General features: G+C 47.9%; 1 protein-coding gene across 2 annotated transcripts in view; it reads left to right on the forward strand.

Annotated features, from left to right (window-relative positions):
• Nucleotides 1-12318, forward strand: part of Nsmce1 (NSE1 component of SMC5/6 complex) — a 30041-nt gene that overhangs the window by 12534 nt on the left and 5189 nt on the right. For both annotated transcript variants that reach the window (XM_048460563.2, XM_048460564.3), the window contains exons 3-4: nt 11133-11254; nt 11428-11505. In XM_048460563.2, the coding sequence (XP_048316520.1) occupies nt 11133-11254; nt 11428-11505 (200 nt within the window). The remainder of the gene's footprint in view (nt 1-11132; nt 11255-11427; nt 11506-12318) is intronic.

Genomic DNA, 12318 nt, shown 5'->3' on the forward strand with positions numbered 1-12318 from the left:
TGTGAGATTAGCATCAGATTCCACAAGTTAAAGGATGACAGTCCCACACACTGTCCCAATTCCAGGGGCTAGTTGCAAGTCTCGGGTCACCTGCACTTCTGACTGTAAATCAAGGACTTCTGTGACCCCATCCCCTTGTTAGATAATTTGCCAGACTGACTCAGCACTTAGGAAAGTACTCTATATACATTTGCTGGTTGATTAGCAGTGGATTCTCTGCCTTAGTGATGTTGTGATATGACATCATCTGTAGCTGTCCTGAGATGCATGTGGCATGTTGGCTGTAGACTGGCCATGTCTGCTGTCAATTGTATAACTCAGACATAGGCAGATAGAGGAAATGCTAGTGTGGGGCTTGGAAGGTGAGATGGTGTGCTGCTTTTGAGTCTTCTAAGTATACCACCCTCCTGGAACCTGAAGTTCCTGGGGTCCCACTACTGCTCAAAGGTTTTATGAGGGCCTCATTCCATAGATCTGATTGATTAGACTGTACCTATTTATAACTCAGTTTCTAGTCCTTCCTCTCCCTAGAGTTTGGGGGATTTTGATGTTGACAGTATCTTTCTGATGACCAACCCCTACCTTGAAGCTACCTAGAGTTTCCTCATTAGAACAAAAGATATCCCCTTCACCTTTGTCACCCTGGAAATTCCAGGGCTTTTAAGAGTTCTGTGTCAGAAACAGGGCAGAGGCTGGGTGACATTTCTTGTATGATAGACAGCAATGGGGTAATACTGCAGCTGACCCGGCTGTCAGCTGTGCGGGGCACAGCCATGGCAGCCTGCCCAAGCTAAGCTGGAGGCACATCCAGAGCACCTCAGAGGCTCTCAGTGTCTGGAGAGTCCCCTGTCACCAGAGAAATGACCTCTTGAAGGCCAGAGAACCAGGCAGCTTCTGGGAAGACTGGAAGAGTTGCCACTTCTAAGCCCAAGAACCCTCTCCGTAAATTTAAGTAAGAGATATAGATTGGTGGCTGGCTGGCAAGATGGCTCAGTGGGTAAAGATGCTTTACACTAAGCCTGATGACCTGAGTTCACTCCCCAGGCCCTATGTAGTGGAAAGAGAAAACCACTCTCTGGCCCTTGCAGAAATAACCAACTATAAAAGGAAAATCAAATTAAGAATACAGATTAAGCATTCCTAAAGCAAATGCTCCACAATTTGAAACCTCCTGAGTATCAGCCTGGCACAAACAGAAGGTTCTATACCGAGACTTGCATGCATCGCATTCTTTAAGCTATTATATAAAATTGTCTTTGTCGTCAGGTGTGAGTGAATTTCGTGATTAGACTGGGGCCTCATCCCAAGATGTCTTGTTATGTTCAGTCAAGTATTCCAGTCTGAAAAAGGTCCAGACTGCCTGCCTGTAATTCCAAGTCTGCCCTGACTCTGAGGGAATTGTGGTGAAGAGAAGGCAGTACCTGCTCCTTTATTTTATGAGGCCTGTGTCCTGCGTCGTCACGTCAGAATGCATTGCAAGAAACAAGTCACAGACCACGGTTTACCGAGAGCACTCCAGACCCAGTATTGCTGAGCTGAACCCAACAACGTATGAGAAGATGGTACAGATGATCAAGTAGGCTTATTCTGGGAGTGGAGAGTGAGTTTGGTGTTTGAAAAGTCAACCAGTGAGGCCATGGAGCTCAGTTGGTAGTGTTTACCCAACATGCACGTAAACTGGTGTGGTGGTGCACACTTAGAATCCCAGCACTTGGGAGGTGGATGCCAGGAGGTCAGAAGTTCATCCTTGGCTACAGAGATAGCTCAAGGCTGGCCAGGAATACATGATAGAAGAAAAGAAAGTCAACCATGTAACTATATAATTCAAACTGGGTTCTATTCCCAGCACCACAACTCATGCAAGGTTACTTAAGAAACATTTTACATATTTAAAAACTGCTGTAGCTGTGGAGTTCAGTGTGTACTTTGCACTTAGAGCATGTCTTAATTTAGAGTGGCCACAGCTGAAGTGTCCAGTAGCTACATGAGATAACTGTAGAAAGTTCCCCAGCTTCTGCTGACTGAAGCCTTCCCTGCTTAGATCCAAGTTGCCTTCAGCATCTGCAGAGATCTATAAAACTGGTGCTGTGTCCTCTGTCCCTGTCAGATGGGCTGCAGCATGGAAGAGATGCTATGCTAGGCTTCTGCTCACTAAAGTGACTGGTATGTATTATGTGGGGAGATGCTTTAAGAAATACGTTTTACTGTTGTATGTGTGTATGTATGTGGTGTAGGGGTTGCCTGCCAAGGTGTGCTTGTGGAAGTCAGCTTCTGTGCAGTCTGTCCTTCCACCTTGAACTGGGTTCTGGGACTTGAATTCTGGTTCTATTGCCTCCATGGCAAGTGCTTTGCCAACTGAGCATCTCTGAAGCCAGTAGACATTTTGAGACAAGGTAAGGTAGCATTTCTCCCTAAATTCTTCCTCTAGGGGACTGTTAGTGCCACTGACACTTTGGTGTTGGTTTTGCTTTAAGTTTTATGTTAATTTTTAGTCAAGTTTAAAAATTACCATTTTGAAGATAAAGTATCTAAAATGTTAGGTATAAAAAAATTAAGGGTTGGGCTTGGTGGCAAATGCCTTTAATCCCAGCACTTGGGAGGCAGAGGCAGGCAGATGTCTGAGATAGAGGCCAGCCTGGTCTACAAAGTGAGTTTCAGGACAGCCAGGGCTACATAGACTTTGTCTCAAACAAACAAACGGACAGACAGACAGACAGACAGACAAAAAGATTTTTGGTTAAAGAGATGGCTTAGTGGCTAAGAGCTCAGGGGTGGCTACTCTTTTCTTCTTCTGTTTTCTTTGTTTTTTTGAGACAGGATCTCTCTGTGTAGGAATTCACAATGTTAGCTTCAAACAGAGATCTACCTGCCTCTGCCTCCCAAAATCTGGAATTAAAGATGTGTGCCACCACTGCCTATCATTTGGGGTGGCGACTCTTGCAGTGGACCTGTGTATTAAGTTCCCTGTACCCACCCTGTGGCTTACAAACATCTGGAACTCCAGTTCCAGGGGAACCAATATCCTTTTCTGACCTCTAGTATATGGAGTGCATAAGCATCCAGGCAAGCAAAACAACCACAGACACTAACTAACTAACTAACTAAATAAATACCTCTAAAAAATGGAGATTTGAAAACTTCGCAGTAAGCCTAACATACAAGTGCCTGCCATCTGCTGTATAAACAGCTCAGTGAGTTTGGTATCCAACGAACATGGGAGTCTTCCCAGCGTTTGCAAACCTTTCCCTGCCTCACCCTGCTGTGACTGTAGCAAGCTGCTGACACACCTGCACCGCTTTCCTTGTTCTGGTGAGTCACATCCATGCTGACCTTTTAGCTATGTTCCATTCTGTCATACTGTAAACACCTCTTCCCAGAGAGGACTTAGTAGTAATTAGAAGCTGGCTCCAAATAAAATGATCTTGTATTTTTAATGAATTCATTGTGCATTTATCTTCCGTGGGTGTGATGAACAGTTAATAGGCGCACCTGAGTCTGGGTGTGCTTCCCCTGGAAGGAGTGCTAGATAGGGTGGACTTCAGTGGGTGAGCCACTGGAGTTCATCAGGAGAGGGACTGTGGAAGGAAAGAGATCGGCCTGAAGGTGGGACATGGCATTTGGCTCCACTCAGACAACACATGGAACAGGGCAGTCACTGCCTGAGTACAAGGTGCAGGGTATCAAATGAAGGTTAACAAGTGGCCTGTGCAGAGTGGGATCCCAGAGTCATGGTGACAGTGAAGGCCTGCACCCACATCTAGCCCCCGGGATTGTGCTCCACCTCAGACCTGCAGGATAAAGTATTGAAGGACAACAGCTGGAGCAGCTGGCTTTGAGCCTGTTCTATACAGGGACTGCTCCTCCCTGGGAGGAGGAGTGTGGAGGCCTTGGGTAGGTTGGTGCAGGCTGCTGGCCTGGGGAAGCTGGAAGTCAGCAGATCCAGGGGATGCACACTTGGCCTGAGTTGACGCAGGGAAGCTTTTCAATTAATATGTCCTGGCCACGACGACCCTGTTAGCTCTGAGTAGGGGCTTTGCTTCCTGTGCTGGTTGTTAGGGCTGCGGTCTGACTTCACAAGTCTAGTTGGAGCTTGAGAAGCTGCCTGAGCTAGGCCTGTGGCTGCCTGGGCTACTGGCTCATGGTTAAACTTTGAGTATGGTTGACCACTGCCTGTCTGTCCAGTTTTTGGAGATGTCTCCATCCTGCCTCAGTCAAAAACAGCAACTTCATCAGATGGCCAGGGACCAAGGTGGATCTTAAATCTCCTCACAGGAGGCTTCTGGCCCACAGTGGAGTTTGAGAACTGGTAGAGCCCTATGGTGTGCAGTGCCCTGAGGGGTCTAAGTCAGTTAACATGCAAAAAAGAAAACACCACGTGTGTGTTTGTTTGGTTGTTTAATAAAAACCTGGCTGAGTGCGCAATTGTCATAGCCTGCCGTTTAGGTGGAAACCTGAGAAGAAGCTTACCCATCAGGGATACAGTAAAGTGGGGTGCTCTGGTTTCAGCTTGGCCTCTCCTGTCCCCTGAAGTGCCCCCATCAGATACTCCTCCAGGGCACTGGGAAGCACAGAGCTGTCACAGCTGCTGTTTGTCTAGAGGTAGGTTGCAAGAGTAGTTGCAGTGGAATCTATACTAACAAGGTCACCAGTAAAATTCTGCTGAGAGTAGTTTGCATAGTTTGTGGCGATTTGTGTTGACGTTCAGAACTCACCCATGCTGGAAAAGTGGCAGCGTGGAGCAGTGCTGCACAGCAGAGCTCTGGCCAGAGGAACGTGCTTGCATGGGTATACTGTGTACACGGGTGGCAGTGCTCATGGGCATTCAGGCCAGAGGCTAGACAGTTAGGTGCTCTGTAGTGAGTACACCGCCTGTCTTATTTTGGTGCAGCTGCACAGACTTGCTCACTAGAATGTCTTCCTATGGTAAACATGTTTGGAAATGGGCCTCTGAACAAAGTGTCTGAAACCTAAACTGGCTGACCCATGCAGATACTATGCAGGATGACCATAAGTCTATTGAGGTCAGCCAAAGAGACCCTGTCTGGAAACCAAACAAAAATACCCACATCCATTTGTTATTGTGCTGGTTAGTTTATGTCAATTTGACACAAGCTGGAGTCACTTGGGAAAAGGGGACATCAATTGAGAAAATGTCCAGACCAGACTGACCTATGGACAAGTCTGTGGTGCTTTTTCTCTGATTGATGTGGGCAGGCCCAGATCAGCCTGGGGGGGGGGGCACCCTTGGACTGGCGGTCCTCGGCGCCATAGGAAAGCAGGCTGAGTAAGTCCTAAGGACTAAGTCAGTCAACAGCACTCCTTCACATCCTCTGCTTCGGTTCTGTTTCCAGGGTCCTGCCTTGAGCTCCTGCCCTGCCTCCCCTCAGCAATAAGACTGTGGTGTGGAACTATAAGCTGAAATAAACCCTTTCCTCCCCAGGTTGATTTGGTCATGGTATTTTATCATAAGAGTAGAACCTGAGTAAGGCAGGGAAGTCCATCTCCTTATCCCAGCCTGGAGTCAATCTGCCAGGTGCCATGCAGGCTACATTTCTCTTTCTTGACCTGACTCCTGATAATGGAGGAGTCAAGTTAGGCAGTTGTGAGCCCAGGGATTTTTCTTTTAAATGTTGTTGTACAAAAGATGGAGGCCAATGCAGGAGGCTTCCATCCATGCTGAACCAAAAGGATGACTTCCGTATGATATTGATTCTCTCTGACACATGACGGCATGTTGTCCTGGGTAGTGGTTCCTGAGGGTTGGCTCAGAAGAAAGACCAGTGCTGGGGTGAGCTGATGTGCTGGTGCTGAGAACTGTCAGATGTATTCTATGCTTCATGAAAGGTGCTCCACCTCTCACCCCGCCCTCCCAGCCTGGCGCTCCACCGCACTCTGATGGTTCTCCTTTCCCTGGGACTGATGCGTGATACATGCTGCATGGGGAAAACTCAGAGCCCCTATGCACCCTTTGTGTCCTTCTTGCCAGCTTTTCCTTTGTTCAGTGGTTCTCAACCTGTGGGTCGAGACCCCTTTGAGGGTTGAATGATCTTTTTACAGGATCATATATCAGATATCCTTCTTATCCGATATTTACATTATGATTCATAACAGTAGCAAAATTAGTTATGAAGTAGCAGCGGAATAATTTTATGGTTGAGGTACTATATTAGAGGGTCTCTGCATCAGGAAGGTTGAGAACCACTGCTCCAGCTGAAGAGTCTGAACTCTCAGACAGCTTTGCCCAGCACTCGGATCTGTGGCAGGGCCTGGCTCGCTGGTAAACTCAGCAGGGCCTTCCTGCTGTTACAGGACAAGTTGGCTCACAATGGTTTGGTCCCCAGGGGCTGATTTTTACTCTTATTTTCTCTACCCAAAAATAGCATTTTCTATCTTTGGTGCCTCATTTAAAACAAAAATACTTGTTGGCCAGTGGTTAGGGCAGCAGACTTCCTGGCCGCCTGCTGTTAGGGTACGGTGTGCAGTGAACTGTAATCCCATAGCCTTGGGAGGAGGCTCTGATTTAGCAGGAAGTACATCAGGAAAGGCAGACTAAACTCAATTATAAAAAAGGGAAAAATCAATCTAAGCCGGGGAAAAGTGATCTCAGTGGACTAAACTCTCGAGTCAGAGAGAACTGCTTTGTTTAGGGCGACAGCACCCCATAAAGCTGGGCCCTGGGTTCTAATTGCTTCTCTGTCAGGCATGCCCTAATAGAGAAGCAGCAGAGCCAACCCCGCTTGGATCTTTGCCTTTCTGCAACCCATCCTAGTGTGGGATCAGACAAGGATTATACCAAAGGAAGGGGGCTGGACTTGACATGCTGGTGACAGCCACTTACTTTCCAGCTCATCCTCTCTGACTTAGGAGCCCTCTGGTGACTTCATCTGGGGTACTCTAGTTTTTGTGCTCCACTCCCTTCTTCTGGCAGAGCCCTGTTTTGTGACTGAAGTGATATGATGGGGCTGGGGGCTGGCATGGGAAGGCCTCAGATTTTCTATACTGAGGGTGTATGGCTTAGTGCCCGGGGCTGAGGATCTGGAGTCTGGCGGGCCAGTTCCATGTCCAAGTTAGGGAAACTCTGAACACGTTGTTTACTCTCGAGGCAGCCAGTGTATAAAGAGGACATTAATATTGCACCTGGCAGGGTGGTTGTAATGCCAAGTGCACCCCACCAGTGCCCGATGCCCAGCAGGATGTAAGGTACATCACAGCTACATAATCACAACCTAGAAGAAAAGCAGGTGTCTGCATGACAGGTAAGGAGAGAGCTCCTGGTTAGGCCCAGAGCCTGCTCTCCTTGTAGCTCGGCGCTCCACACTGTTGCCATCGGGAAGCAGCCTCTCTGATTAGCTTGCGTGGCCCTTGGTGTTTGAAGTATGTACCATTTTTTTTCCAGGAGGTTCAAGATGCTGAAGAGAGGTTTGGTGTGAGTAATGATAATCAACACTTTAAATCCTTCACACTAGGATCTCATGACTGGAAATAGTTGCCTTAGAGTCACATGGGGCCACATGCTATCTCCTGTGACTTTGCAGGCTTGCAGACTGTAGCTTCCTAAGACTTCTTGGAGCAATAGGGGTAGACCAGTGATCATTCAGTGTTCAAAGACTGCAAGGGTGGGAAGCACCATCCTGTGTAGTCCTGGCACCGAGTGACAGTATCCTCAGTTTTGGTAGCACGAGAGAGACCCCAGTACTGGCTAGATTAGAATGGAATGTGCTGGGAGGTTTCTGGGAGGACACGGGGCTGCTTGGCATCCTGGGCCAGGCTTGGGACCAGGCACAAAACACACGTCAGAGTGGGCTTCCCTGTCCTAGTGGCTGCTAGGCCGGCAGCAGCACCAGCTGGCCTTTGTCCCTGCACATCCATTGGTTTTCGGGTCCCCTTCTGGCTGACTTAAGCTCTTGGCTTCTCAGGGACTTCCTGTATCTGCTTTTCTGAATAGAAGTCCCTAGAATTACTCCCACCCAAGCCATGGGATAGAGAAAGAGAGATTGAAGAAGAGAGGAAGCTGTGGTCTTGATTGGCTGAGTTAGGCAGACATTATCAGGTGCAGGTGACTCCTCGGTGGCCAGATGTGTTAAGCAGAGACCATGCTGAAGTACTGCTTGAGAACGATGGAGGGCAGAGCTGGGAACTCTGGCTACTCTCATCGAGGTTGAGCCTGGCCGGGAGGTTATGGAGAAGAGAGGGTGTGTAGGCCACACCTACCCTGCTGAGAGCTGTGTAGGCCAGCTGGAGTAGTTGACAGAGGGTCGGAGGTAAAAAGATGTATTGGCCTTCAGAGATGAAAGGGAAGATGAGCTCAGAGAAACAGATCTCTGCTACTGGCCCTGTTGCCACCAAATAGCAAAGCCAGTTTGGAGTCAGTAAGGGTGTGGGGACCTGTTGAAGACAAGGTCATCAGTGGAGGCAGCCACAGGGCCGTGGCCCCTTTGGAGGATTGTGTGAAAAGAGGGTTGGATCTCATCTCACCCCCAGGGTACTTGGAAAGTACAGTTTGCTAGAGTGCCTTTGATCTGCCCACAGACTACATTTTTCTGAATGACACCTTGAGGTATTTCTTTGGTGGAAAATGTGAATTGTCCCTTTCAGAGGGAGGTGAGACTTGTCCCTTATGTCACATTGGGTGAACAGGGCTGATCCTGTTTACAAGGGTTATTGTTATTTACCCAGCGAGAGATGGTGATGTAGAAGAAACTCAAAGTAATAGGACTGATGTTATAAGAGACTCACTAGTCGATTTGCTGAGGAGACCTTAAGTCACACAAGTGGAACTTAGCTAAAGGAGCTCGGCCTCCAAAATACCCCAGAGGTAAGCGGTCTGCCAACCAGGCTTGCTGGAGATGAGGAAAATTTAGGATGCTAGAGTATGAATGTTTGTTCACCAGGATTAACCAGCCTTTACGCTCCATTCTCATAACAAAGGACACAGCACTGATATAGAACCAGGCATTAGGCCTATCCCCAAAGATGTACTTCTAATAGCAACTCAAGGGCACAGGGTCACAATCATTAATAGTTCTGGTCACCATTAAGTCCCTGTGCTTTTAGCAGGAAAAGTACTCACTATTCTGCCAGGTGGGCAAGATAGATCTGAGCAACAACTATTGGAAAAGAATAACACTGGTGTGCTTAAGAGCTATTTCTGGTAGTATTTTTTTTTCTCCCATCTTTCCAAGTAGACAGACTTGCGATCGCCTGTCTCTGTTTAAATTGTCTGAAGTGTGACTTGGGGCTGGAGCCTGAAGGAGACTTAAGGATGACAGAGTATGTGAAATGCATAAATCCATGGTGTATATAAGTTAGTGAAACCTTCTGCTCAAGGCCAGCTCTTCCTTCAGCCAGGCCAGACACACTTGTCCTTCATGTCTAAGCATGTGAAGTGATTCTTCCCTGGAAGGTGTGCTGTTTCTAATACAGTGGCTCTCAAGCACCCGACTCCCTTGCCAGAGTCAGTGTCTTCCACAGTCTTCCAGAGATGGTGCGTGGAGGTCAGAAAGGGCCCTCAACCTGCAATGGGCCTGGGCTATGTGGAGAGCCATCTCATGCCCAGGGAGGCTCTCATGGTGGGAGACAGCAGTGGGAGGTGAGACTGTCAGTTCTAAGTCTTGGCTTCCATCTGCATCACTGTTTTCCACCTATTAGGTACTATTGATTTTTCATTTAACTTGTATTTATTCAAAAGGAAGAAAAAGAAAACCAACGCAAACACATGTATGTTACTGTTGCCGCACAACCTGTCCCTTTGGTGACCTCAGTGAGCCTAGTTCCTTAATGTGGCATGTCCTCTGCTACCAATATGACCTTTTGGTTTTTAAACTATCTTCATTTTCATTACACAAGATTGGAAATACCTACTTTCTGTAGGAAGCCAAATGGCCACAGCTTATGTCCCTGTGATGACTCCTTTCTGAGTTTCCTTCCTAGTGCTAGCCTTAGTCATCTACACAGAGTAGGAGAGCAACTGAGCCCTTCCCTTGTGTGCGATTCTGTTGTTTCTGTTATGGTTTTAAACATATATGGTGGCATGTTTTCTGTTTTTTTTTATTTTAAATTTTGTTTTGTTTTGCTCTTTTAGAGACAGGATTTCTCAGTGCAGCCCTGGTTGGCCTGGAACTATGTAGACCAGGGTGGCTTCAGAGATCTGCCTACGTCTGCCTCCTGAGTGCTGGGAATTAAGGTGTGCACCATCACACCAAGCAGACTTTGTTGTTTTTCAAGACAAGATTTCACTATGTAACAGTTATAACTGTACTGGAATTCACTTGTAGAATGGGCTGGCCTCCAACTCACGGAGATCCGTCTGCCTCTGCCTCCTGAGTGCTGGGATTAAAGGCATGTGCTACCACTACCCAGCTTGAAATTGTAATAAATGAAAACAGTAATACTTAGTTTGAAAGTATCACATCGTGGAAGTGTAATGCCAGCATACAGAGCTGGCCATCTCCCTTCTCTGTGTAAGATGTGTCCCTCCCTTTGCAGCCTCTCCTGTCCTTCCTCACCAGATAATTGGTGTCTGTTCACCTGAGTTTGTCACAATAGTGGTTCTGGATTTGCGCCCCTCCTCAGACTCAGAGCTCTTGAGAAGGTCTCTGGCTGTGGCCTCCTGCTGGTGGCATAGCATGAACTTCTGCTAGAACCAGGCTCCCACAGCTCACTCCAGCCCTGCCTGTGCTCGGAGGGCCCTAGCAGGGTCAGTGGGAGGAGGTTTGGGCAATGACTGCAAGGAATATGCCTCAGAATAGGACTTCTTATGCCATGGGTCTGTCTGTGAGCCTCTCTTACCCTTCTGTGGCTCTGTACTTAGGCCTGGGCTGGCCCAGGGCCTGCAGGTATGGCCTTGGATGGCTTCCTTGAATGAGGGCCACTGGCTGGGGACAGAGGAAGGAAGGCCACAGTCTCAGTGGTCTGAGATAGTAATCTCTGGAGCCTTTCTGCCTTATTACACCCTCTCTGTCTCAGCTTATCTCTTGAGCACTCCGGGAAGAAAGAAACCACACAGCATTGGCATTAGCCCAAGAGAGCTCAAACATTTCTGGCTGGGCTGCCAGTGAGGTCAGGTGCCAGAGCAATTGAAACAGGCTGTGTGCTTTCTGATGAATCCACTCTCCCTCCCCCCATATTTCCAGGAAATGCTACCGTAGATAAGCTGGAGGACTTCATCAACAATATCAACAGTGTCTTGGAGTCCTTGTATATTGAAATAAAGAAAGGAGTCACGGAAGACGACGGGAGACCCATCTATGCTCTGGTATGTGTGAGGAAGTGCCCTCTAGTGGCACTTTGGGAAACTGGAGCAGAGGGCTCTACAGGTAGCATTCCTGACACACTCTTCTGAGAGAGGGAGGAGAAAGAGGCAGTGGAGGTCAACTCTGTGATGGAGACACAGCCTGTGTGGTTTATTCCTGTGTGGTTTATTTTTAGGTGAATCTTGCTACAACTTCAGTTTCCAAAATGGCCACGGATTTTGCAGAGAATGAGCTGGACCTGTTTAGGAAGGCTGTGAGTACAGCAGTTCTCACTGCTACCTTGGCTGTGCTTCTAATGGGAGAAGAGGAGCTGCAGTTGCGGAGGCCACTGTCATGCTTCACAGCTTCCTAGATCTCACAGGGAGTAACAGACCTTAAATCCCCTGCCAAATAAATCATGCTTGTTGAAATGCATGGAATGCTGAGCCCAAACCTACACTTTAATGAGGTGCTCACTGAATGTTGACGTGCTAGGGTCCTGTTCTTCCAAGCTTTGGAGCAGTTTGCTCAGCCCATCTGTTAGACATGGCTAAGACAGTGGTTCTGTCCTGGAAGTATATAGCAGTTACTGAGAAGGTAAGAAAGGAGTGCCCTTCTTTGGCTCCACCTTGGCTGAGCCCTTCAGGACAGGTAAACTTTCTAGTTTTATGGTTTCATAATGATCCTGGGCTGTCATCAAAGGTGTGGGGAATAAGGCTGGGGCACACCTGTGCATACATAGGACACAGGATACCTGTCCTGCCACAGATAGAAGTCTTAGGGAACATGCCCAGCCTGCCCAAGTCCTTGTAGCCCCTTCTAACCCACACTGGCTCTACTCCTCCGCCTCTGAGTGAGGAGAGGTGCTGCCTTATGGTGCCCAGTCATTTTTCTCCTTCAGGGAGATGGGAGCAGGGCAACAGCCCTATTCTGGCATGTCATCAGTTGGACTGGACATGTCTACTGATGTATATTATAAATTATCTTCCTGAAGGACTGTCAGTGGTGTGCATGTGTTGGGCTGTTTTAATTCATCCCCGCCAGGACTGGCTGGTGGCTTAGGTACTGTGTTTGCTATCCCATAGAT

Source organism: Myodes glareolus, chromosome 7 (assembly GCF_982192425.1).
Source record: "Myodes glareolus chromosome 7, mMyoGla1.1, whole genome shotgun sequence".
NCBI lineage: Eukaryota > Metazoa > Chordata > Mammalia > Rodentia > Cricetidae > Myodes > Myodes glareolus.